At 40.0% G+C, this 26,171-nt stretch overlaps 1 protein-coding gene across 2 annotated transcripts; it reads left to right on the plus strand.

Moving 5' to 3' along the window:
- Positions 1-182: 182 nt before the first annotated feature.
- On the plus strand, positions 183-26,171 carry mphosph8 (M-phase phosphoprotein 8). Of its 2 annotated transcripts, XM_026144358.2 has the most exons (14): positions 203-440; positions 3,353-3,514; positions 4,155-5,168; positions 5,355-5,451; positions 7,244-7,492; positions 7,624-7,746; positions 8,068-8,156; positions 20,051-20,191; positions 20,362-20,448; positions 20,638-20,792; positions 21,005-21,156; positions 22,623-22,747; positions 23,148-23,231; positions 24,914-26,171. In XM_026144358.2, the coding sequence occupies exons 1-14, from the start codon at positions 339-341 to the stop codon at positions 24,953-24,955; spliced, it is 2,622 nt and encodes an 873-aa protein (XP_026000143.1). In that variant the 5' UTR covers positions 203-338; the 3' UTR covers positions 24,956-26,171. The 2 variants fall into 2 exon arrangements, with proteins under 2 accessions (XP_026000141.2, XP_026000143.1); XM_026144356.2 differs by lacking the exons at positions 20,051-20,191; positions 20,362-20,448; positions 20,638-20,792; ... (2 more) ...; positions 23,148-23,231; positions 24,914-26,171 and adding exons at positions 10,386-12,612; positions 15,188-16,659 and having other exon boundaries at positions 183-440.

Raw genomic sequence — 26,171 nt, forward strand, 5'->3', positions numbered from 1 at the left:
CACTTTAGCGTATTATAGCGTAATATATTGTTTCGATTAAAATTAATTATCGCCAAATCGCCTTTTTTTAGTACATCAGCAAAAATAAAATGTTTTATTTTTTGTAAATACTATTTTGGTGTGATACGTTCGACGATTAAGAGCAGCATTTGAACGCCTCTCGTGACTGCGGGCGGTAACTGCCTTGCGTTCAGCGCAGCCCTCTCAGAGCTGCAGAGCTAGTGCAGTCTGTAGTACCACTAGGTACGGCAGCGTCCTACCTCTGTCAACACGGCGGCCTTTTCGAGTGCAAAACCCAAAACAGGCAGATTTTAGGAAACCAACACTACCACACAGCCATGGCGGCTGAAACCGACAAGGTAGAGCCCGCGGACAGCGAACAAGATGAGGAAGAAGACGTGTACGAAGTGGAAAAGATCATTGACATGCGGGTGGAAGAGGTAAAAATAGCTAAGTGCTACGTAGCCGCCTGGCTAGCTTTGCAAACATGGCTGGCATTTCTTTCAGTCCACTTTCACGAGGCATAGCCCACCAACAACGGTGGAAAGACCCTTTGTGTTAGCAGAATCGCGTTTCTGCGGTGCATTTACATGCACAAAATTGCTTGTGTGTTACTTTGTTACATGCGTTTTCTGGTTTTAGTCGTGGGTCGCTGTTCCTCCATACATAGCATCTTTTCCAAGCACAACTTGTCCCATGATGTCCGCTCGGCTCTCCCCTGCTGAGGCCAAGGACGGACCCGTTGCAGGCTTTCACATATTTTCATCGTATTTTGCTAGCTGCAGGGCTACATCGGCTAAATCCCCGAATAATGCAGGACTCGCAGCGTGTGAGAAGATTGGTGGGATTTGCTGTTTGTTAACACTGAATTTACTTATACCAGGTAATAATGGGTGAGCCCTGTGACCGCTGCATTTCTAACTGTATAAAGTAGCGGACAAACATGCTTTAGACCCGTGCACAAACACAGATGACCCCAGCAGCTAACATTAGCTACATTTGCTATCTTTCTTGCTTTTTACCTTTTCTTTTTAAGATTGCCGTGAAGCACATGTAATGTCCGTGGTATTAACTTTGGGGGGGGGGGGGGTTCCTTTGAGTATCAGGTCTCGTTACAAAGGTTAAATTGCACTCTTTTTAAAGACAGCTATAAATGAATTTGGTTGAATAGCACCAAAAGAAGGGAGAAATCAATATTCATAGTAGAGCAGCGAGACAGTACAGGCTTGATTACTGACCAGTAGAGCTGGGCGATATGAGATTTTTTTTCATATCACGATATGTTTTTTTTTTCATTTCAGGCGATAACGATATCTATCACGATATAAGCCAAATAACTATATTTGTAAGATTTAAATGTGTTGTTGCTCACAAGTAAAATGTGAAATAATCAGCAGCTTGTTTTTATTTAAATATTTATTTCCCATAATAAGTTCAACAGGGTAGATGTACTTAAGGAACATGAGACTTTTTCAGATAAATAAAGGCAAATATTGCAAACTACACAAAAGGCAGCCGCTAAAGCGTTTAAGTTTCAAAACAGAACAAACGAAACAGACTAAATTGTCAATTCCACTTAGAAACAAAATATTAATTCTAAAAATAAATCTTAGTTTGTTTTACAGAAGAACAGACAAAACTGACTAACTTTTGTCAATATCAAATAAACTGAGAACTAAAAGGAAATTCTCAATCTCTCCTTGTTGTATAGCTGAGCTTTTCAAACAGTTGTAACAGTTACTTTAGTCTGACAAAAGCCGAATGACGAATTAGCGCTTCCAGTCAGAGACTGAGGCTACGTCCACACGTACACGGGTATTTTTGAAAACGGAGATTTTCCGTTTTCGTTTTAAAAAATAATCCCGTCCACACATAAAGGCAGAAATGAAGGAAAACGCTGCTATGAACATGCCAAAGCAGCAGGTGGCGCTAGATTCCTAACCGTGCAGAAATGTTGGCCAATCAGAAGTCTAGAAGCCTCGGTGGGAAAAAGTAAACAAAGCTGGGGCATAGAAGCAGAACCGAGTCGTATGTGTGGAGGGACAGTAACTGTGTGTATATATGTAAGCATTTAAACACTGCAGAGAGTAGAATTAACAGTAACAGTATTGTAGAAATTCATTTCACCGAAACAATAACGTGGCGCACAGTGTGACGCATGCACCAGTTTATTGTATTTCCAGACTTGCTTTCGGCACAATTTACAGTGCACGCTACTCTGTTTTTTGTCAGACTTGAAATAGCCGAAATACCTTCACACTACGGAACTTCTATGGCTCTTCCGTTCGACAATCTCTCCGGCGTTGGAACCGTCATCCGTTTTCTCTTCGGTCACGCTCGGTTGATTTTTCTAGTCTGCACACTCATTTCCTCCATTACGCGCTGGCTGCTTCCCAAACAAACACACGTGCGGCTTGGCACTTGTGCTGTACGTTACAAGTCACGCGACGTGACGCTGCGGCTGTGATTGGTTCGGCTCTGCGCTACTTAATTTAGATTGGCTGACCTTTTTTTTTTTTTTTTTAAGAGGACGAGAGCGGCGAGGTCTATCGCGATAGCTTAATTTCTCTATCGAGTAAAAGTTATATCGCGATACATATCGTTATCGTTCTATCGCCCAGCTCTACTGACCAGTTGAGCTCGTGAATCAAATTCTGTGATTTGCACATTGATTGTTGAGGTAGAATGGGAGGTAATACTATCTCTACTAAGATATTTTCAACACCTTGCTTTTTACACTTTTTGCCGTTGGTCTTTGTGAACTCTGGAGTCTCTCTGGGCTGTACCACCTGCGAAGTAAACACATGCACAGGAAGTTAAGCTGTGGTCCTTCTGAGCAGTGCGGAGTGCCCAGTGGGAGCTTCTGCACCTTTTAGATGCTTTAACTTCATATGTGTACAGTCTGATGCAGCGCTGTCAACATCTCCCTGGAAAGATTGAAAATATTCACACTCTCCTCTGCTTTTTACAGGATTTTGCATCTCTCTTGCTCACGTTCAGTCACTCTTAATACACAAAAGTCAGCTGTGAAACTAACAGTTTTTTACAACTCTTACACTTTTTGTTTTGCACACTTTCTTTCAGCAAGTTCTCACTGCAACTTTAAATGTTTTGCCTGTGTCTCCTCAGTAAACCTTTTGATATTAGAACTTTAAAGACAGACAGCATCATTCAAAATACCATAATTAACACTAACTAACTAACAGGGCCTGTCAGCCGTGTTTGCTTGTCTCAGCTGTCATGTGGAAGTCTTCTGTTTTCTATAGATCCTGTTGGCTCGTGATCTCACTGTCAGGTCAGGTCAGTGGGGCAGGTCATGCTAAGCGCTACATCTTCGCTTTCTTGTTCTCAGGGTGAAGTGCTGTACAGAGTTCGCTGGAAGAACTACTGCTCTGACGATGACACATGGGAACCAGAGGCCCATTTGGAAGACTGTCGCGAAGTCCTCTTGGCTTTTAAGAAGTCACAGGCTGAAGCTAAGGCCAAGAAAGAGGCAGAAACCAAGAAATGTGTGGTAAGTCTGATCTTTCAAGCAATGAGGCATGGGCATTATTTACAGGGGAATGAGGCATTGTAACCACCGCCAACACATCAAGCAGCAAATAAAAGTTTTTGCACGCCCCTACTATGTGGGACTTGGTTGGTCTTGGTGCACAGATGTAGCTTTACGCATGTTGAACCCAAAGTTACGCTCTTGGGTTTAGGTATAGTGTTTATGAAGCGCCATAAACGCTATACCTAAAGTTATCGATCTGTCTTCTGTGTCCGGGCCGGGTGAGGTTTCCCGTGTTGGTATAGTTATTCTTTTAAATGTTGCAAGAAAACATCTTTGTTTCTAAGCCAGAAGCAAACTGCCTGTAACTTTGGCTTTAAAGCCTTTTTAATATAAGTAATCTGATCTTTCCTTTCTTGATTATAGAACTAATGCACAACAGATGAACTTAAAACAAATTTTGTCTGTTATTAAGATTATTATCGATGTTATTTTCCCACCTGTCTGGACATCGTTTTGAAAATGAAGGGGCAAAATGTTGTTGGCAGTATTATTGACCTCTAATTACTTATGACAAACTATTATAGAGCCTTAAGTCAGAAGGTCAAAAAGTAATATCTATTACCAAAATGTGATATTTCCCCTCCCGTTCTCTCTTTAGAAACCTCTGCCTCCAAAGAGTGACGTGTTTGATGCTGACTCGGAAAGTGACAGCGACAAAGACCGACCAACGGAGGCACCTGTCAAGAAGAAAAAGAAGAAGAAAGTCCGGGAAGAGGAGGAGGAGGAGGAAGAATCGCATCTTAAGGAAAAAAGGAAAAAGAAGAAGGACAAGCGGAAAGAAGAGTTTAGGCCCCTACCGGCACCAGAAACCGATGAGGAAGAAGGCAGAGCCCCAACCCCAAGCTCTCCACCCAAGGAGAGAAAGACTGAATCAAAAAAACGTGTGGTTGAATCGGAAGAGGATGACCCTGTTCCCTCCAAGAAACACAGGAAGGAAAGAGGAAAAGAGGGAGGGAAGCATAAAAAAGAAAAGGGCGACGATGGGAGGAAAAAGAAGGGGAAGAAAGAGAGGAAGATCGAAACCTCTGAAGACGAGGCCGCTGCTCCGCTGGAAGATGACGTGAGCGAAGGCCCGTCAGAGTCCCAAATGGACGATTCCGCATCAACTGAGACTTTAACAAAATCGGTGGAAAAAGCCAGTTTGGACGACAAGTCCAGACAAAAAAAGGGGAAGTGGGAAGTAAAGCTGCAGGGTATAAAGGACCTTATCCACGACAAAAAGAACAAAAAGACAGATTCTGCTCAGAAAGAAAGCAGCCTCCAAAAACTGAAGAGTCATAGCTCTAAAGCAAAAGAGGATACTGCGCTACAATCAGACTCCAGTGACAACTCCACCCTACATAAGAAAGCAAAGAGCAAAGGGCAGGAGAGCGCGTCTGCACCACCCAAAGTCCCATCTACATCGTCCTCGTCGTCCTCGTCCTCTGTTACAGCTGTTGGTGTCACCAAGAGTAAGGAGGAGGAAGTTACCAAGGACGAGATATTGGGACAGAAGGACACCACAGGTTCAACTAACCTTTTCGAAAAGTTCCTGTTAAACTGCGAGGCCAAGGATCGCGCCCCCCGCAGGAATCAACCCACCACAGAGAAGAGCAGCAGCAAACCCACAAAGGTGTATACTTTATTTCTATTTTAACTTTGTCATCCAGTATTTCATAAATGGAACCAAAAAACACAACGTGATCTTTCAGATGATGTTCTTTGCTATTTTAAACAGGATATGCAGCTCAGAGGTTTTCCTCTAAAAAATGCAGCGTGTTAACAGTTTGTTGTTGTTGTGTTTTGTCCCAACACTTAGGTATTGGGAAAAATTGAGAAGATTCCCAAAACAACCAAAGAGTCTCCTGTTCAGAAACAAGAGCCGGAGAAGACGGAGAGGCCCAAGCAATCAGATGGTATGCATGAAACTTGAACTTGAATCAGATTAACACAATGTGGCTTCAGACCAATCCCGCTGGGCATAAAGGACCTTATCCATGACAGGAAAAAATACTAGTTGCTATACGGTCTCCAAAAATTGACCTTAAAGGGCCAAGGAGGTTACTGCCCTACAATAAAACTCTAATAACAGCTCTGTCTTCCAGAGGCCTGTGAGGGTTTAACCCAAATAGATGGTTAATTTTTATACCAGGGTATAAAATACCACCATATACCAATCAGTCAGTTCTCCAGAAAACTGTGTCACCATTCCTGCGAGATCGCTGAGACCCCAGTGCACGGATAGTAATCATAGTCTAAAACTTTGTAAGAGCACCTAAAGCGTTTGTCTTTCTGGAATAAAAACTGTAATCTGTCAGATTCTCCCACAGCTGTGATACTCTGTTAAGTTACAAAGTCAGCATTTTTGCTAGCTTTTTTTTTCTCCTGCCTTCAAATAAGCTAAACTTTATCAATATAGTAGCTCCAGTCTTTTCAGGTCTTTGTGACCAAAGCACCTTCAAACAGCGCTTTTAACACTAAACTGCTCCCTTCAAACACACCTCTTATTTATCTACAGCAGCTGTGTTGCTTTCAGTCTCTATTCTGTGTCTCACCTCTTGATATTTTCTAATATTATGTTTTTATCCTTCCTTTGTAAAACCAGCCGCTCTGCTATCAGCAGGCTAATTCGATGCTTGTCATTGGTCCTGTGGTGCCAGCAGCTTCACTTTTATGTGAACATGCTTATAGCCATATTGGGAATCCCCATCGAGTTGATAAGCATCTTCGAGTGAATTCTTAGTGGGATTGCTGATCTTTCTGTTAGTGAAGCCAGATGAGGAAAATAGATCCTGAATATGTTAAACTTGCTTCATAGTACATGCCCCAGATGAGAGCAGATCACAGAAATGTAAACCTAGAGCTCTAATAGACTATGGTGTGTGAAAACAAAGTCTACATGTCTTTGCATCTTTAACCCCTTCCTGCCCGAGTGTTTTATGCCAGGGTGTAGTTTGCCTTTTAATGAACACAAAGAACTGTGCTGTATAAATGGTTATCATAGAAAAAGGGTTTAAATTAGCAGCATTTTGTTATTAAAAAGTATCATCCAGCACCTCCTTGTATTGTAAAAAGATTTAAAGTAAATGTAACAGATTGCTGCATGTCAGGAGCATAACGTGCAGCATTAGAAACGTCTTTTCTTTAAAATCAGATGTGTTGGTCAAATATTTGATCTGTCAAACAATCAAAAGTTATTATTTTATTTATTATTGTGTATTTTATATAGTTCGTCTGCTGACCAGCTCTAATTCAGAAGACAAAATGTGTCAGGAATGTGTGTCGCAGTGATTGACAGGAATCTCAGGACTTGGTGACGATCAGAGTAATCACAAATAGCTTAAAAATAGCTATGTTTAGCTCATTCATTATTAGTATTTTTAATTAAACGTGACAGACTGTAGTTCTTTGTTAGCAAACTTGCATAAAACCAGGAACTGCAACAAGAGCATTTGAGTGTGTGTACACAAACGCGCACACTCTCCATGTTTGCACGTTTTTATTCTTTAAATTGACATGTATGGGCTTCCCTGAGATTTCAAACCTTTTTTTCTTCTATTCCAACATATGGCCAGGTTTATAAGTGAGTATTAGGTCTACTCCTAATAGGAACAATAAAAGAACAAGCTGTTTTTTTTTGATGTCTTAGATTTTTATGACACGTTGTTCAAAAAGTATTTTTATCTTGTCTGCCACCCTCAATGTCAGTTTCGCGACCAGTTCAGAGTTATGGCTTCAGCCTGGACACCGAGGAGCGGGAAGAGGAATCTGTGGCGAAATCGAAGCCTGGAGATGATACCCGGGAGCGTAGGGATAAGACAGATGAACCACAGCGGCAAAGCTGGGAGCGGAGAACCCCTTCTGATGACAGGAGAAAGAAAAGGGAGGACAGTGAGCCTAGACTCTTTATGGCATGTGATGATACCCAGGACCCACCAGAGGGCACTGACAAATCTGGTATGTTTCTGATTGGCTAAACAAATGCCTCCAAATATGACATTCGCACTTCACTTGTCAAATGCATTGATTTTAGATTTATTTTCTGAGTGAAATCCCAGTTGATGATCTCTGCATTGTGTGTTTTACAGACAAGGGCCAGGCCACTTTGAGTCTAGGAATGGACCTTAATCTGGACTGGATGACTCTGGATGATTTCCAGAAACATCTTAACGGAGAGGATGAGATCTTGTCAGGTCCACCATTGTCACCAAGTGAGTGTTTCCTGATGACTATCTTGGTATTTAGAAGACTTTTGCTTTTAGTTGCAACAAGCCATGAGAAAACCACAACTTGTTTACCATCCAAATTATTCGTTCTGAGTGCAGTTTACCAAAAACATGGAGAAAAACGGTTTTATGTCCGTGACTGTAATAAAAAGAATTCTGTGTCCACAGTAGGTCACATCATTTTTAAGGAGGATCTATGAGATTTGAATAAATAGGCATTTAAAAGAAAGAAAAATTAAATGAGCGTGAGATCTTTAAATGTCCACTTTCTCTAAACTTCATTTGTTCCTCACCTGTTTTTGCCAGATGAGTTGCGAGATGCTGTAAAAAGTGGAGATTACATGGCTGTAAAACTGGCACTTAATTCCAAAGAGGACTACAATCTGGACCAAGAGGTATGTTCTAATAAACATTACCCAGCTGTCTGTTTTATTTCCTCGCTAGTTTCTGCCCTACTTCAATATATTTTTGATTTTTATGTATCTCAAGACTCTGAGCACTCAAATCTAAGACACAAACACATTTTAAAGAATTCCACAGCTTGCACCTTGGTTGGCCCCAAGAGTGAGTGTGTGCGTGTGTGTTTTGAAGGGATTGCATTGTTATTAAAAATATATATGAATTCAGTTGGTGACTATGGTCTATCACGCTATGTCTGTCACATATGACACTTATAGACATTAATATTTTCCCCTATAGTTCCCCCAGTTACAAATGCATAATTAGCATTGCATCAGAATTACATTTGGTTTTACGAAAGAAGAACCATTGTTTTAAATAAATGGAAAATGGAAAACATTAGGCATAACCATCGTTAAAAGCATATTTGACACTTTAAACAGTGTTTAACATATAAACTAATATTAGCTTTGTTGAGCAGTCTTTACCCTTCTTACAAAAATATCAAAAAGATGTTTATTATGACATAAAACTGCTACTTATAAACTAACAATTTTCCCTGTCTGTTACAATAATGAGTTTGTATCCGATATTTCAAATGTTTTAGTAAATCAGCAGTAAAAGAAAATATTGTTGAGAAAACGTGAAAAAAATAGCTTATCCCAACGCGTCTGAAGCATCCTAATGAGACAACTATACGTCGCTTTTAGATGGAAGAACAATTTTGTTTTTCGTGTTGTGCTCCAAGTAATCTTTTCTTCAAGATGCGCATCCAAAGACTTTACTTTTTACTGTCCACCAATGATCCAACTCCTTGAGATGTTTTCTTGAACTCCAAGCACCTTCTGCAACAAAGCCAGGTAAGGATGTGGTCTCAAAAGCTGTTAAACATAAATATGACTTGTTAGAAATGCTAGTGTAATACTATAAAGTATAATATAAAAGTTTTCTTATATAGCAGAGCCTACACTGTTGTAATTAGTAGGGTTTTAAAGCTGAATTATACTTGTGTAGCTTTGAGTTACAGAGCCATGTTATGTACTTTCAGACTGAACTACAGTATTACAGTAGAAAGAATATGGCAGAGGTGGATGTGATTAAATTAACTCTTATTCCTGGGTATTTTCAGCAAGTTCAGGAGCATTTTTATTTAATTTACCATCTTAATTCAAGGCTCAGTAGGACAGAGAGCCATTATAAGTGTATATAAATTATTGTTATTGTTAATGAAGTTGTATTTTATGTGGTTAAAATCTCGATGCATGCAATCCTATCTACCACCACCCTGCACTATTTTGAATTCTAAAATGGATCTTTAAATTTGTGCTAACTTAGACCTAACAGTCATTAATTGCTATGTAAATTGTAATGTGTGCACCTTAGAGACTGTGATATCATTTTACATTGCAGTGAACAAGCCAGTGATTGAAGACACTGAAGACATGAAGCGCTTGGACAAGATGAACTCTTTGAATCAGGTACATAATGTATGCTTTCAGAATATGTATCATCGTCATTACCATAACACAATATGCACAGCATGCACCTGTAGCCACCGTTTATTACATTTTCTTTTAAATCAAACATTTGAAAGCATAAATGACAAAATTCACAGTGACTGTTATTATGTGAATGGCTGGACATGGTATTAACATATTTTACATGAAGCCATGATGTGTTATATTACGAGTGAGCTCTGTAAAAATACTGGTATGCCCAGCAAAAATTTATCTTTAATTATTTGTTTATTCCAAACCAGGGATGTAGGTCTAGTGTCAGTGCACATTCTGTTTTCTTCATGTAGCATTTCATCAAACACCCCATTACTACATATACTTGGTTAGATATTTATGATGTCGAAACGCTGCTTGATCCAATAAAGCCATTAACTATACTTGAATGGGTCACATGTGGTTTTTGTACGTGAGACTTGAGGTGTCAGGAGGGAGTTTTCTTACTAAACCTTGGGCCATCATATTGACTCGTTTGAATGGGCCTGGATCTTGGTTGGGGGCATTGCCGTGGTGCTGATGTGCTAAAACAGGAGTAAAAAAAATATATATGAATGATTAAAAAAATGTCAGAACTATTTATCTACCAAAATTAAAAACAAATTTAAGCATCCCCTTCTACATTTTTTCCAAGAGTCTGTGTTTCAAATTTACCAAAATTATTCATGGGATCTGATTTGGCTCTGAGTCTTACATATACTTGTTCTTTTACAGGCGAGTACTATTGGTGAGAAGAAGTCATTTGAAGGAGAGAGGAACTTGATTGAAGAGAGAAGTTCGAGTGATGCTCTTAGATTGACTTCTAACACTGAAAGTGCAAGAAACGAAGCAGGCACTGCAAAAGAAAATATCCCACAAGATTTGGATGATCAAAAAAATGATAAGGATATTACTGAATCAGAAAACGCAGCATTCGGTTCACCTACCAAGCAGAAAAGTCGAGGAAAGGAAGACCAAAAGGATGGAGAAGACAACGAGACGTCAGATGACACAATGGGTGGTTTGTCAAGTAAAATTAGTTTGAATTTTGATCATTCGGATCAAGTGCTGTCAAATAAACAAAACCCCCTAAAGCAAACAAATGACTCAGGCGACGAGCCAGGAGATGTAGGGGGAGGTATTACAGATATGGTTCTATCTGCATCAAGTACGAAAGAAATGGTTAAAAGATTACGGCGCTGCACAAAAACTGTGGAAAAGAGAGAACCAACAAGATCAAGTCTAAGGACTTGTAAGAAATTGCATCAAATGACACCTTGCGTATTGGATGAAGAGAAGAAAGAGTCATGCAAGAAACACTTCTGTTTATACTGCAAAATGGCTTTCACTCAACTTGCAAAGCATTTGGAAAGGAAACATGCGGAGGAAACGGATGTTGCCCATGCAGTACACTTTCCAAAAGGCTCCAAAGTCAGACAGACATTGCTTGATCAAATTCGCAATAGAGGAGATTATGAACATAATTGCCAAGTTCTTAAAAGTGGCGAGGGGGAAATTGTGACCAAGAAACAGGTCAAGAAACCCAGCATATCAGTTCGTGACTTCTTACCTTGTCAACATTGTTTTGCATTTTATCGCAAAACTGATTTATGGAGACACGAAAGGTCATGTAAAGCTAGAAAAGGAGACGATAAATCTACTGAGAAAACAAAAAGAACGAGAGGTCACAGTGCTGCCTCCCGGCTGCTTCCAATGTCAGAGTTCTTAACTGGAGGCTGTGAGGAAATCATCCACATCATGCATCAAGATGACATCTCGAGGCATATCAGAAACGACCCGCTTATTTGTAAATATGGCAATGCATTGTCTGTTAAATATGAGCATGACAAGTCTCAGTTTGCTTACATTGCACAAAAAATGAGGGAACTGGGTAGATTTGTGCTTGCCGTAAATGAGCTGGACAGGAGTGTAAAGTACTTGCATGAAATATGTCTGCCATCCCGATTTGAATTAGCTGTTCAAGGGGTCAAAAGGATTAGTGGATTTGACCCCAGTTCCAGTAAGTTTAAAAGCATTTCCCTTGTCACGAAGATTGGATACTCTTTGAAACGAGCTGCAGAAATTGCATTTGGTGAGAGTCGCATGACGGAGGACAGTGAATCAGAAAGCGAAGTGAAAAAATTCATACAACTTCTTGATACAAAATGGAATGAGTGTTTTTCTCGCAAAACACTTGCCTCCTCTCTAAAGCAAGAAGTCAAAAAAGTGGAAGTGGACAAATCAACTGTGACAGAAGACTTGATGAAACTTCACAGGTTTATCACAGAGGAAGGAGACGAAACAAGAAAGGAGCTGAAAGAAAGTCCTAGTTTGTCAACGTGGAAAAAGCTCAGTGAAGCAACTTTAGCTGATGTCTGTCTGTTCAACAGAGGAAGGGTAGGAAATATTGGTAGACTGCTTTTGCAAACTTACATTCAGAGAAAGAGCAAAGGAATATTTGTGCCCTCTGCAGATCAAATAAGGAAAAGCACAAAATTGGAGCTAGAACTTGGTTCCGCTTTGACCAGGTTGGAATTAGAAGGTCAGTATGGAAGGAACATGCTGGTTCTTTTAACAGAACGCATGGTTTTGTCTATTGACTTGCTTGTTGAAAATAGAGAACGAGCGGGTGTGTCAAAAACAAACCCATACCTTTTTGCACGGACTGAAGGTCCATCCTTCATCCGAGCGTTGGATTGTTTCCGACGGGTTGCAATGGAATGTGGAGTTAAAAACCCAGAAGCACTTCTTTCCTCGTCATTAAGAGAGCAAATTGCCAGCTCCTGGCAGTTAATGAGCCTTAATGAATATGAACTGGATCAAGTGGCCAACTTGTTGGGAAAGAGCAGCCAGGAGTGTTACAGACTCTTAAAAAACGCATCCCAGCTAGAAGAAGTGAGCAAACAGCTGCTCAAGATGGATCGAACGCTGCCATCACTTCCAGACAGCAGTGCAAAAGATGGTAAGTACCTTTTTGTTCTATCAAAATATAGCTGATAGCTGCTCTCTGAGTCAATTTACTTTGTTCTTGACCTTTGTACAGGGTGGGCCATTTATATGGATACACTGTAATAACATGGGAATGGTTGCTGATATTAAAGTCCTGTTTGTGGCACATTAGTATATGTGAGGGGGCAAACTCCTCAAGATGGGTGGTGACCATGGTGGCCATTTAGAAGTCGGCCATCTTGGATACAACTTTTGTTTTTTCAATAGGAAGAGGGCCATGTGACTAGGGATGGGTATCGTTTAGGTTTTATCCGATACCGGTGCCAAATCGGTACTTTTGAAACGGTGCCGGTGCTTAAACGGTGCTCGAACCGGTGCTTAAAGAATGGAGAACACAAAATTGGTCCAAAAACCTCTCATGTTCAGCTGTTTGTTTGTTTTTTTTGTAAAAAGATAACAATGTTAGCCTTTTCTGCAGCTATGGGGCATATATGGTATCACTCTTGGCTGGAAGCAGTGCTTAAACAATGGAAAAAAAACACAAACTTTGTCCAAAAACCTCTCATGTTCAGCTGTTTCCCACTTTTTCTTTGGTCATTTTAGCCTTTTTGTCCAGGGTGAAGGGAGTATCTGCCATCAAACAAGAGGGCAGCCGCATGTAGCTATGATGATGTTTGCTAGTTCACCTTACATGCATTAATGTAATAACGTGGTTAGCCTACTCAACCTAAATTACACTTGAACAACATTAAGCTACTCACGCAGAGAAGAACGGCTGCTGCTGCCATCATCATCCTCATCATTTCTGCTACACTGGTAGGGCTAGGGGCCAGGACTCTATTCTTCGGGTTTTTGGGGGATGTTGCTCCGGGTCCGATAACTGGCAACCCACCCAACGTGCACAGTGTGAGGTCTCGCAGCAAGCTATCAAATACGGCGCATTTCTCGGCTTTTAAAAAAAAACGCTATGCGTCGCCAGGTGTTTCATCGGATTTGAGGTGCTACCTCCTTTGACAGTATCACAGTATCAGCTTAAAGCACTTGTTGCAGGCTGCTGAGTTTGCATATTTTGCTGTGAAGTACAGCCAGACTTTTGACCGCTTCGCCTTGGACATTTTTAATCTGTAGCTCTGCTCTAACTGAACGTACGTACCTGGCCCCGCCTACTATCCTGGGAAACGTAAAATGATTGGCTAGAAGTGTATCACAGCTCAGGAAAAAAAAGCACCGAAATAAAGCACCGAAATGTGCGCTGCTTTTCGGTCTGGTTACTACCGTTTATGTCAGAACCGGTGCCATCATGGCACCGGACACCGGTACCCATCCCTACATGTGACACATCAAACTTATTGGTAATGTCACAAGAAAAACAATGGTGTGCTTGGTTTATACGTAACTTTATTCTTTCATGAGTTATTTACAAGTTTCTGACCACTTATAAAATGTGTTCAATGTGCTGCCCATTGTGTTGGATTGTCATTGCAACCCTCTTCTCCCACTCTTCACACACTGATAGCAACACCGCAGGAGAAATGCCAGCACAGGCATCCAGTATCTGTAGTTTCAGGTGCTGCACATCTCGTATCTTCACACCATAGACAATTGCCTTCAGATGACCCCAAAGATAAAAGTCTAAGGGGGTCAGATCGGGAGACCTTGGGGGCCATTCAACTGGCCCACGACGACCAATCCCCTTTCCAGGAAACTGTTCATCTAGGAATGCTCGGACCTGGCACCCATAATGTGGTGGTGCACCATCTTGCTGGAAGAACTCAGGGAACGTGCCAGCTTCAGTGCATAAAGAGGGAAACACATGTAGCAATTTCAAATATCCAGTGGCCTTGAGGTTTCCATTGATGAAGAATGGACCCACTATCGTTGTACCCCATATACCACACCAAACCATCTCTTTTGTTGTTCCAACAGTCTTGGAGGGATCCATTCACTGTGGGTTAGTGTCAGACCAATAGCGGTGGTTTTGTTTGTTAACTTCACCATTCACGAAACTTGGCAAGCAGTTTGCTAACTGTAGCATGGAAGATGGGTGGTCTCGTAGGGTGTCTTGCATTGAAATCTGCTGCAATGACCTGGTTACTGCGTTCACCAGATATCAACACAGTTTCGATCCGCTCCTCACGTGTTAACCTCTTCGACATGTCAATGGCTGTGAACAAAGAGAAACTTGTAAACAACTCATGAAAGAATAAAGTTACGTTGAAACCAAGCACACCATTGTTTTTCTTGTGACATTACCAATACGTTTGATGTGTCACATGGCCCTCTTCCTATTGAAAAAACAAAAGTTGTATCCAAGATGGCCGACTTCTAAATGGCCACCATGGTCACCACCCATCTTGAGGAGTTTGCCCCCTCACATATACTAATGTGCCACAAACAAGACTTTAATATCAGCAACCATTCCCATGTTATTACAGTGTATCCATATAAATGGCCCACCCTTACAAGGTCTTGATCAGAAAATTTACCAGGTTCAATAAAGCAAAAGCAAAAAAATTAAAACTGCATTCTAAATTGGATAAAGATTTTATCTCTTGCGTAGCAGTGATTCTCAATATTTGTCATTTTAGGAACTGCACAGAAGCCTGCTTTAAAAAGAAGACCTTGGAGTGAGAATGAGCAGGCTGCAGTGAAACGTTACTTGAGTGAATTTATCACAAGGATGAAGGTTCCGGGCAAAAAGGAGTGCAATGCTTGCATAGCTGCTGAGCCAGATCTCGGAGGAAGATCTTGGACAGACGTTAAAAACTATGTACACAACACACTACAGACAATGCGTAGGAGAAATAACATACAGAAGTCTGAGGGGAACCTTAATGTTTTGAATCCAAAGAGATCAAAAGCTGGAGTCCAAACCACAAAGACAACTTTGGAAGACACAAGCACTGTGTGTACTATGACAACAGTCGACCCAGATAACTTGAGAGAAAGTTCAAATTGTTGCATGACAATGCCGCTGCCGCCACCAGCAACCAACTTGGGAGATGCATCACCATTCTGCCAAGAGATTACTTCAAGTTACGCATCCTTGTGCTCATCTAGTACAGATATGGTCCATACAAGTCAACCATTGATTTCTACTTTCACACCATTGAATGCTACTGATACGCAAGTTGTTCCTACATTTACTCCACACAACACTACAAATGCCCTAATGCCTCCTCCATACACTTCAGAAAACAGCAGAATTATGCCATTGTCTCCTTCATATACACAGAATGCTACAAACATGCCACCTCCGTCTGTGTATGTACCACAGGACACTACAACGTCACAAATGATTCCTTCGTTTACCTCCCTTAATACTCCAAGTACCTCAATGGTTCCTACATTCACACAGTTAAATACTGTAAGTTCTCCAATGGTCAATCCATTCTCAACACTTAATGATGGAAGTAGGCCTATTATGTCTTCGTTTACACCTCTAAACCATTCAAGTTCACCACCTTACCCCTTAAGCCCATCGAGGGGCCCTGCAGCTGCACAGGTTGTCCCAACAATCCACGGACCCAGTCTTTCTGACAGAAGTCCGGTGGTATCTGAAAATGCGCCTATGTCTTCTGCAGGAAAACAAATCAATCCAGCTGTCAAGCCTCAAAAAAGAAACAAAAGGTTGTGGAGTGAGGAAGAACAGGCAGCAGTGAGGCGACAGCTTGGAGACTTCTCTAAGCTAGTAAAAGTGCCGGGCAAAAAGGACTGCGATGCGTGTTTAGCTGCTGAACCTGCCTTAAGCAGCAGAACATGGAGGGAGGTCAAATATTTTGTACATAATTCTATTCAGTCACTCAAAAGAAGAGGTCATACTGTTGCATCCAAACAAAGTGGAGGACAAGATCCAGAGACTCATAATTCAAACTCTGAGTGGGATGGTCCTGTTTATCTGTCCCTGTAAACGTTATTTGACATGCAGTATAACCACACGTTATCAGCAAGGTCTTAGATGTGAGAGGGACATCACTTTACCTCAATTTGTATAAGGTATAAAAATGAAACTGATGGAAATTAGTGTAACATACCATCGTAGCCACAAGACATTTATAGGCAGCCCTTTTATTCTTCAAATTAAAGACCCCAGAGTATCCCGGATCACGTTCAAGTATAAATTAAGCAATCAATTGCACAAATATACACTAAATGGGTGGAATTAGGGATGTTTGTACTGTAGCTTTGGCTTACGAGAAAATAAGCTTAGAATGCATATACTATCTAACACTGTCAGGTTGTCTCTAGGAAATATTCTAATTGAGTTTTGTGATCGTTTAGCAGACTTGAACCTCATTTTTGCCTGTAATGTTTCACTAGTGAAATCATTTTTGGGTGACAAGTAGTGCCACCCAAATATGCTTTCCCACACTGTAGTTGTAAAAATGATAACACCAAGAGTTGTTTGGAAATCCCACCTCCACTGTGGACGGGGCAGCCCATTTTAGAGCAAAGATGGCCTCTGGGCATTTACAGGGGGATTTTTACTTGTCTTTGACATGTACTTTATGCATCCGTCTTACTGCCTGTATCAATTTTAGTAGCATTTTTTAATGTGTTTTGGTGATTAGAAATCAAAAGCCTACCAGCAACCTTTGCAGTGAAACCGTCCAGCGTGATAGATTTACTTTGCCGTTTACCCAAACAAGCCCAGGTGTACTATATTCCTGCTTTAGCCAGTAGCATATATTGTAGATAGCTTGCAGCAGTAATAATATACCTTCCTTGCTGATAATAGAGAATTAGGAGCTGTGTGTATCTATAGCTGAAATATCAAAAGCACTTTCTTTCTTTAAAGATCCACTTAATACTTATCTATTATTATACTTTTATCTTTATCTTTAACAATCTGCCTAAAAGGTGTGTTGTATTTTTGTATACCCATACAGTGACTGTGTATAGCATTTTAGCATTTAATTGTATTTAGTGTACTCTAATTTTAGTTAAAATACACTACATTTGACTCATTTACATTACTTTATAGTATGTTTTTATTTTCTAGATGTTTATAACATTAATATCCAGTTGCCAAGAACAAATTGCCTTATGGCTGGGTTGCTGTCGTTCCCACTGGCTTCCACTTTGTCATAATACCTGCAGAAGCAGCATGCCTAGGTGCTCGTTTTTGCACACCTGTGGCCATGGAAGTGATTGGAATATTTGGATGGGTAACTGAATACTTTTGGCAATATACTGTATGCATAATTGTCTAGCAGACATTAGACAGAGGATGAGGATGTTCGTTTCTGTTTACGGTTTCTAAGTATATTTCGCATTTCATTTTAAGGAGGAATTTGTGGCTTGGTTAGTTCAGCCCAGAGTGATGGATACAGGTTTGGAGACTGACTAAACAAAGTGATCACATTTTAGTTAAAAAATGAGTGAAGCACTTCCTCACGTTCAGTGTGTTGCTTCTTTCAGACTGGACATTCAACAAGAGTTGTGGTGTTGATGATCTGTTATTTAGGTCAGTCAACTTTGTAGATGCCATAGTCAGGACATTTGCAAAGAAAATGTAATCTTGAGTCATTTTTACCAGTAAATATTCAAAGACTGGACAGCATTGCTGCTTTCATTCACATTTAAAAGCTTTTCTGTTAAGATCAATAGTAGCTGTAGTGAACCTGTTTTTAAGAAACCAGCGTTCGCCCTTTCATACCAAAGCTATTAGTGTTGGACACACATAAGACTGACTGCAATAGATTACACAGCCAGGTTAGATAGCACATTGCCATGTGATTTTCATCACGTCTTTCCTGTGTTGTTGCCGCCTTGTTAAAAAGGGTACATCTGTGTTACAGTGTATACCAGTAGTTACATATACAGCTGTATTTGGAAGATGAATCTGTGAATGGTATTGATGGTAATGATACAAATGATTGTTCAGGCACTACCATTGTTGTTTAATGTTGCAAAACTAATGTTTTTCCCTGCGTAGAAGTTACATTGTTTTTATTGATGTTGTATAAGCACTTTATGTATTAGTCTTCATGTTGCCTTCAGTTAATACTTCATATCAAAAATCTGCTTGTACAATAAAATGCTTCTTGGCTTAAAATTTTAAAACTGGTGACAAGTGTTAAATGATTTCCCTTGATTTCCCGTTTGTTGGGTGAAGGTTTGCAGCTGTATTGATTTGATAAACCTGACTATTTTATACTCATGCTAACAGTAAAATTATACTTGGTCACATATTTTGATGTTTAAAGTGGCCGTGCAAACATGTTACACATGTTCAATATCTGAAATCGATATGTCAGCAAAGTAACTATTGCTAAACAGCATTAAAATAGCTGAAACTCCAGGAAATCTCAAGGTGCATGCATTTGTCATAAACCACATAATAAAATGCTGATTTGATGATAAAATTACCAAAAAAAAAACAATGTCAGAACAAGTAAGCCTCACAAGCCAGTTACACTTGTACACATTTCAGTGCCTGACTTTAGGTCGTTGTAGATGTGTGTGGTTGTAGCAGCAGACGAACCCAGATATGGGTCAAAAGAATCTATACTCTGTGCAAAAGTAATGGTATAAAAATGCAAAACATTTCATCGCCCAAAGCAGTGCGATGACAAGTCGACGTATTCCTAGAATCTCAAGGCTACTTTGGTAAACAGGCTGTATTAAGTGTTTTCTAAATACATTTTTTTATAGTAAATATTGATTATTATTGTTGTCATGCAGATATGTAAATGTAGTATTTTTTTTATTGTTTAGTTTTTTAATATTGAGACTATATAAGTACATAAAAAAAAAAAAAAAAAAAAAAAATCTATTTCTAACCCATATTTTTGTGGAGATGTTCAAGTAAATATATCACAACGTAATACTATATTAGCTTCAGTTTTGCACAAGGAGGTATTGATATTAAACTTGCAAACTGATAAGCAGGTTATTAATCATCTTCAAAAGCTGCCTGTTGAGCAGTTAGTCTTCTGTAAGTAAAATTGTAAACAATCATATCTATGGTACTTCTCAAGACAGCAAGATAGACATGACCACTGTAACGTCATCCATTGTTTAAGGTGGTCGCGTTAGTCATCAAAAAGAATGCAGGTTTAAGATACAACTGTGTTAGGTTTTGTTTTCAGATTAAGAAAACAAGCCGGTGTTATATACAGTTTGTGGTGTATGGTAAATACCTAACTAAAACTATATTGACTGGCTGCACTGGTTAGTATCTAAATTGGGATTGATAAGTATTTAGCAGGGATATCACCATAACTTTATTATTATACGAATAATGATTTCATTGTGTTTGCAAATGGGGCATTGTACAAGGAGCTTCTCTTCACAGTGTTGTGTACAAATCATGCCCAGAAAACTGCACATGGTAATTCACTTTTTAGGCATTTCTATACAGTGCAATGGACTCCACTGCAGGTCTGTAAAAAGCTTATTGTTTTACAGCCTTTGTTTTAGTTCTGTGTCTATCTGTTTGTGTGCAGGATGGCAGTTGTATGACCCTCACCATGCTGGCAGCAATAGGGGGGCAGGATGACATCCTCAGGTTACTGATTAAAAAGGGGGTGAGAGTGAATAAACGACAGAAGAACGGCACTACAGCCCTGATGCATGCTGCTGAAAAGGTAACTCTATCTTTTATGTAAGTTAATCCTGCAGCCTTTAACTATACTGTGCATACAATTTTAATTCAAATTCTCAGTCAAAGCCAAACCAGTCAAAGACTCTGAAATAAAGGCATCTGCCTCTTTTGTTTTATCTTGTAAACACTTGATTCCCGTTTGTGTCATCCCAGAATTGTTTGACAACTGTTGCAATCCTACTGGAGGCCGGGGCTTATGTAAATGCTCAGACGCTGAGTGGGGAGACGGCGCTGATGAAGGTAACACTAGACAAACACTAACGGTCACTTTGGTTTTAATTAGTGCAAAATTACAGTTTGCATGCAGATTACAAATGGTGCTGTTTCATAGCAGATCAGTCAGAAATTATATATTTACTTTATAGTCCTTACCTGTGGTGTACCAGTATGAGGTTTCTTTAGAGAAGTTCATTACGTCCTTCCTTTTAGGCATGCAAAAGAGGGAACGCTGATGTTGTGCGCCTCCTGCTGGAGTATGGAGCTGACTGCAACATCCTGTCCAAACACCAGAACACAGCTATGTACTTCGCCCAGCAAAGCAAAAACCTGACGGTGTGTGACTTCATCAAGGACCACATCAGCATGTGAGTGCTAACCACATCATCACATCATAGTTTCATCAGTTTGGTGATGTTTTTGGAGACAGCATAGTGTGAATTAATATTTAAAGAGACAAACATTTACTTTGGTTTCTATCCTTAAAAGGAATGTCAGTAAATTTTGTCCTGCACTGTAGTGGTAAAGCCAGTTTTACTACCAAATATATTTGGTTACACAGAACTAATTTATGTTGCAGGCTGTCCAGTGTGGCGGAGGACACCATCCGAGCATACTTTGAGTCTCGTCTGGTGCTGTTGGAGCCCGTCTTCCCTCTGGCCTGCCACAGGCTTTGTGAGGGTCCAGACTTCTCTATGGATTTTACCTTCAAGTCACAGCCTCAACCAGAGGGTAACCCCAAATTTTTACATATTTTTACATTACCTGATATGCAAAAACACCACCTCACTCGAGAGGTGGTGTATTTGCTGTTTTTCTGTTGCCAGACAGATTCATGAATTTTGTTTTTATCATGTCTGGCCACGCTTGGCAAGGATGCTACTCTTTTAGTAGCTTTGTGCTACTGATACATTTTTTACAGACTGCATAAAAGGAGGATAACACTGCAGACATCAGATACTGAGTACTGTTGAAAAGGATGAACGCTACTTACATTAGAATTCTTAATTGATTCATATTATGTACGTTTTAATATACCATTGAGGTGATTTGTTTTAAACATTTTGCTGATTTGAAGTCTTTCCAAGAACATAAATCTAAAAGCTAAAAACCTTTAGGCTGTTGACATTAATAAAATGTTTTGTAAATGACATCCCGAGAGAAAATAAAACTGCCTTTGAACTGTGATGTTTTATACATATTTATTTGAAAAGGTAATTTACAAACGCTCAATTTTAGCTACAAAACACAAGAAAATATCCAAAGATGAGGGAACTGCGGACAGGACAGTTTTACACCTGCAACAGCTTAGATTAATAGGTACTTGAGCAGATGCTACCAATGAACATACATATCTAAATAGGTGTTGTCAAGATAAAAAGATTATTCAGATTTGTATGTCTCTTTCAATCTTTAAAGTGAAACTTCCACAGTTCATATTACATGAAGGCAAAAGTAAATTGACCAGGAGTTGGGGAACTTCGGGCCTCAAGGGCCAGTTTCCTGCAGGTTTTAGATGTGTCCTTGATCCAACACAGCTGATTTAAATGGCTAAATTACCTCCTCAACATTTTTTTGAAGTTCTCCAGAGGCCTGGTAACGAACTAATCATTTGATTCAGGTGTGGTGACCCAGGGTGAGATCTAAACCCTGCAGGACACTGGCTCTTGAGGCCTGGAGTTTCCCACCCCTGGCATAGACCATACAATGCAGTCCAGCAGACATTATGAGGTATTATGAAATAAAGATGTAAATTCATATTTGGAACATTTTCTTTCCATTAGTCTGTAAGAAGACTTGTTATGGAAGCAAATTAGCCCAAACTCCCAAAATTGACCAGTGTGTGCAGTTTTTAGCTGCACTGTCTCACCTTAAACTGTAAACTGAACCTGCTATTCGGCTAGTACAAAGTGTAATGATGGATTGTGTTGCTGTGTGACAAGCACTGGTTATAGTGCAGAATGAAATCATTTGAGGTCATGGTCAAAGGCTAAACATCGTACCTCCTGCACATCACTTGTGTCCGGGCCTTCGTATGAGAACGGTCCGAACATTACCCCGACGTTTTCCAGAGTTGATGTGCAAAAATGGCTTCAAATGTCAACGTCATTAGAACGTTATCCCACTAATGTGTTGGCTATAAATTTCTATTCCAATCGAACCTTTCTGTGAAGTTTTATCATCCCTCCTACTTCCAGGTTCAGGTATCCTCCTCTTCATCTTCCACGCCAACTTCCTGAATGAGATCACAGCCAGGCTATGCGGACCTTGCAGTGTGCACGCCGTGGTGCTCAACGATAAGTTCCAGCTGCCCATTTTCCTGGTTGGTTGAAATGATGATTACACAACAGTTGGTTAAAAACAAAATGTGCCAAGTGATTAATGAAAGATAAAATTGAGAAATTTGATAAACTATAAAACAAATCGACAAAAATAAAACTGAAAAACGATTTTAATCCATCGGAATTTTATTATATTAAATCCTCCTTTGATATCATTCAGAGTGGTCGTTTGTCTATTGTTTACCCTCACTCTCTCTCTTTACAGTGTTTTTCACTATTGCTGCTTTGAGCAAATGAACAAGCAGTTCACAGGAGACCATGCAGCCATGTTTAATGTCACTGTGTGGATTCAATGTACTTCACCTCATTAAATTGTTTAAATTTAGGCCACAGTGCTAATTTTTGCTTATTTTTTTCTACTTTTTGCCTTCAACGTTTCAGGATAGTCACTTCATCTACTCTTTCAGCCCGAATCCAGGCGTCAACAAACTCTTCATTCGCCTTGCAGAGGCGCCAGCAGCCAAGGTGACACACACACACACACACACACACACACACACACACACACACACACACAGTGAGACACAAACATATGAAACATCTTAATCAGGCATACAAAGGTCACTGCTTCTAACCAGCCCATTGGGAAATCTGACTAAATGTTTTTGAAACTGAGGAATGCGATTTTATTTTTCATGATTTAAAAGAAGAATAAATAATACCACAAATGGTCATTATTAATGATTTACATGTAGAACTAGGCATGTCCATTATCTTAAAGGCAACCCAAAGAAATATACAAAGTTGTTTTTTTGTTTTTTTACAGAAACCTTTCAATGCAATCTTTGGTTTTTGGCTGCAACATCAATCTAAGTTTAGCCAGCTACCACAAATAACAAAGCTTCTATGTTTGTGTCAGAGTTGATCTTGTCAAGCATCCAGAATCCTGTAACGTTTGCTCTCACGCTCCGATTTTACCGTTTTTAAAAAGACACTGCATGCAGCTGAGTGGGTTTGTCTTTTTCAGTCATGACAGAAGACACTTCATCCTCAAAGATGATACCTGGGCCTGTCTGTGTGCTACTCTCACTGGCATTCAATCCAAACCCAGTTTGTCCCCAGAACATGTATACATTTTTAAAGTGGGTCATCGATATATAGTTTCATTATAAGTAAGTTAATAAATGAACTGGATGCTCTGGGTTTCATTTGTAGTTGTTACTCTCAGTTCATTTCATTGTTTTCTTCAGTCTGTCCTCAGCTATTGTTGACTTCCATATTGATGATCTATCATATCTGCTACAGAATTTCTTAACGTTGGAAAATCTTTTAGTCTAATATAACACACCTAACCACAGGCCCAACCTATTTTTACTCCTGGTTTATGTATAGACCCCCCACACAGCCCTCTGTCCTAGTGTCTAACCGCCAATGCGTCATTTTTGACACAGTTTTACAGGCACGGCTTTCTTCTCCGAAGCAAACTACACAGACAGCTATCTTTAATGTGCAGCCAGGTTTTCAGATCTCTTCTCTGTTTTTTTTTCCTGTATCAGCACCTACATTTTCAATATCGATGACTTGGTTAATTAGTGCAATAGTATCTGCTCATGAGCTCTTGATAATGTGGCTCCCTTATTAACCCCAACTGCCAGTCCTTCCCTTTGAAATGACAATGATATTCCTCCCCATAGCAGAGAGTGTAGAAATGCTGACATAGCCTCGACTACCTTCATAGGAAGGAGTTTCTCTCCACGCTCAACAAAGTTATAAAAGATGTAAGAGCTTCATTAATGAAAACAGGCACAATCTAAGGCTGCATGCCATTGTTAGGGACTGTTTCCTTACTGTTTTATCTTCCTGTGCCCTCACTGTCAGTGGAGAAATGCGTCACTGTAACCTTGCAGTTGCTTTTGATGTGTTTTAGTAGTTTTGGGGCGAAAAAGTAATATCAGACTTTGGAAACGCACACAGTATTTTTCAATAGGATATCCTCACTGCTGGTTTTCATGTTAATAACTCAAATCATCAGCTTTACTTTTTGTATTTGTTCGAGTCAAAAAAAGTAAAACATTTTGCAGCAGAAAACAGGAAACAGTTTGAATTGTTAGTCATCCAATCATAAAGCTGAATTTCTTTTGATAAGTAGAGAGGATCCAAAAGTCGAAGCATCTCAGCAGCGTTTCTGTCTGATCTTCTCTCCTCAGGTCAAGCTCCTCATCTGCGCGTACAGAGTGCAGCTGCAGTGACGCGCTCTCTGATGATGTTAATGTCATACCAAGCTTGGACAACACATCATTCCACATGCAGATTCTGAGCAGCAGCTGAGATACTTTACCAAGCACGTTACCCTCTGAGAAGGAAAAAAAAAGTTGTTGTTGTGAGGTGAAATTTAAAGCTGGCTTCCCGAGATGGAAGTGCACATTCTTGACAACTGAAGTTCAGCGATGAGATCTGACTCCAGACCAGGCCCGAGCGCGGTGAGGGCCAACATATGCAGCATAAATGTGAGGATCTTACAGAGACTTGCGTAACCTTTGAGCAGTCCGTCCTTTGTGGGAGGTGCCATCACTACGCAGTTATCGGCGATCGGAAACTGTTACCGGAGGAGCTTTGAAGACGGACGTCAACCTGTGTCGTGCCTTTCTCCAAGTTCCACCTTCTGTCGGGGTGGATCTGTTAGACATGTGTGTTGATTGTGTCTATTCTGGTGAATTTGAAGAATATGAAGAGGGGATTTTCAATCACTGTTTATTTAGGGGGGGGTTTCATGTTTTTAGCATTTTACTTGGACCAATGGAAATCTTTTTCATGCATGTTGTTTTTGGTAACACATTTCTTTATGGATTTTTCTTCATGTTCTAACTCTACCCTTAAATAATATTAACATTTCTGTTCAGTTCTCTTCCCTTAATAATTAACATCTCTTTATTTGTGCTAAGTCTGTGTTGTTTGTTGGTATTTCACTTTAGTAGAGCGGTGTGAGGTTAAACACGGATTCTGGGGAACAGACACAATACATGCATCCATAAATTTTCCATCCACTGGCCCATTGTCTTGTTTACCACTTGTCATTACACTAGTGTGAGGTTGTTTCAAAGTGTGACTTAGAGAGTTTTTAGTGAATGAAGAAGAGTTTTGCCTTCCATGCACAGAGTTGCTGTTTATATTTCCTGCTCTGTACAGACTATATATAATTATATACATATATGCAGTTATAAGGTGTCATGTGATGACCGCTGATGTTTTTGTTCCTTTTTGAGTTAATTTATTTCGTTTGTACAGGAAAACACTCTGGGCTTAAATGTCTCAAACTGCCCGGCTAGTACATTGAAGAACCCCATATTTACCATCTCTATCACTGCTGTGCTGAGCCTACTTACTGCTCCCTTTCAGTCTCCTCAAGCAACCTTCTTTGTTTTTAATCATCTGATATTAAAGGAGCCCAAACTGGAGGATACCAAA

Source organism: Astatotilapia calliptera, chromosome 16, assembly GCF_964374335.1.
Source record: "Astatotilapia calliptera chromosome 16, fAstCal68.1, whole genome shotgun sequence".
Classification (NCBI taxonomy): domain Eukaryota; kingdom Metazoa; phylum Chordata; class Actinopteri; order Cichliformes; family Cichlidae; genus Astatotilapia; species Astatotilapia calliptera.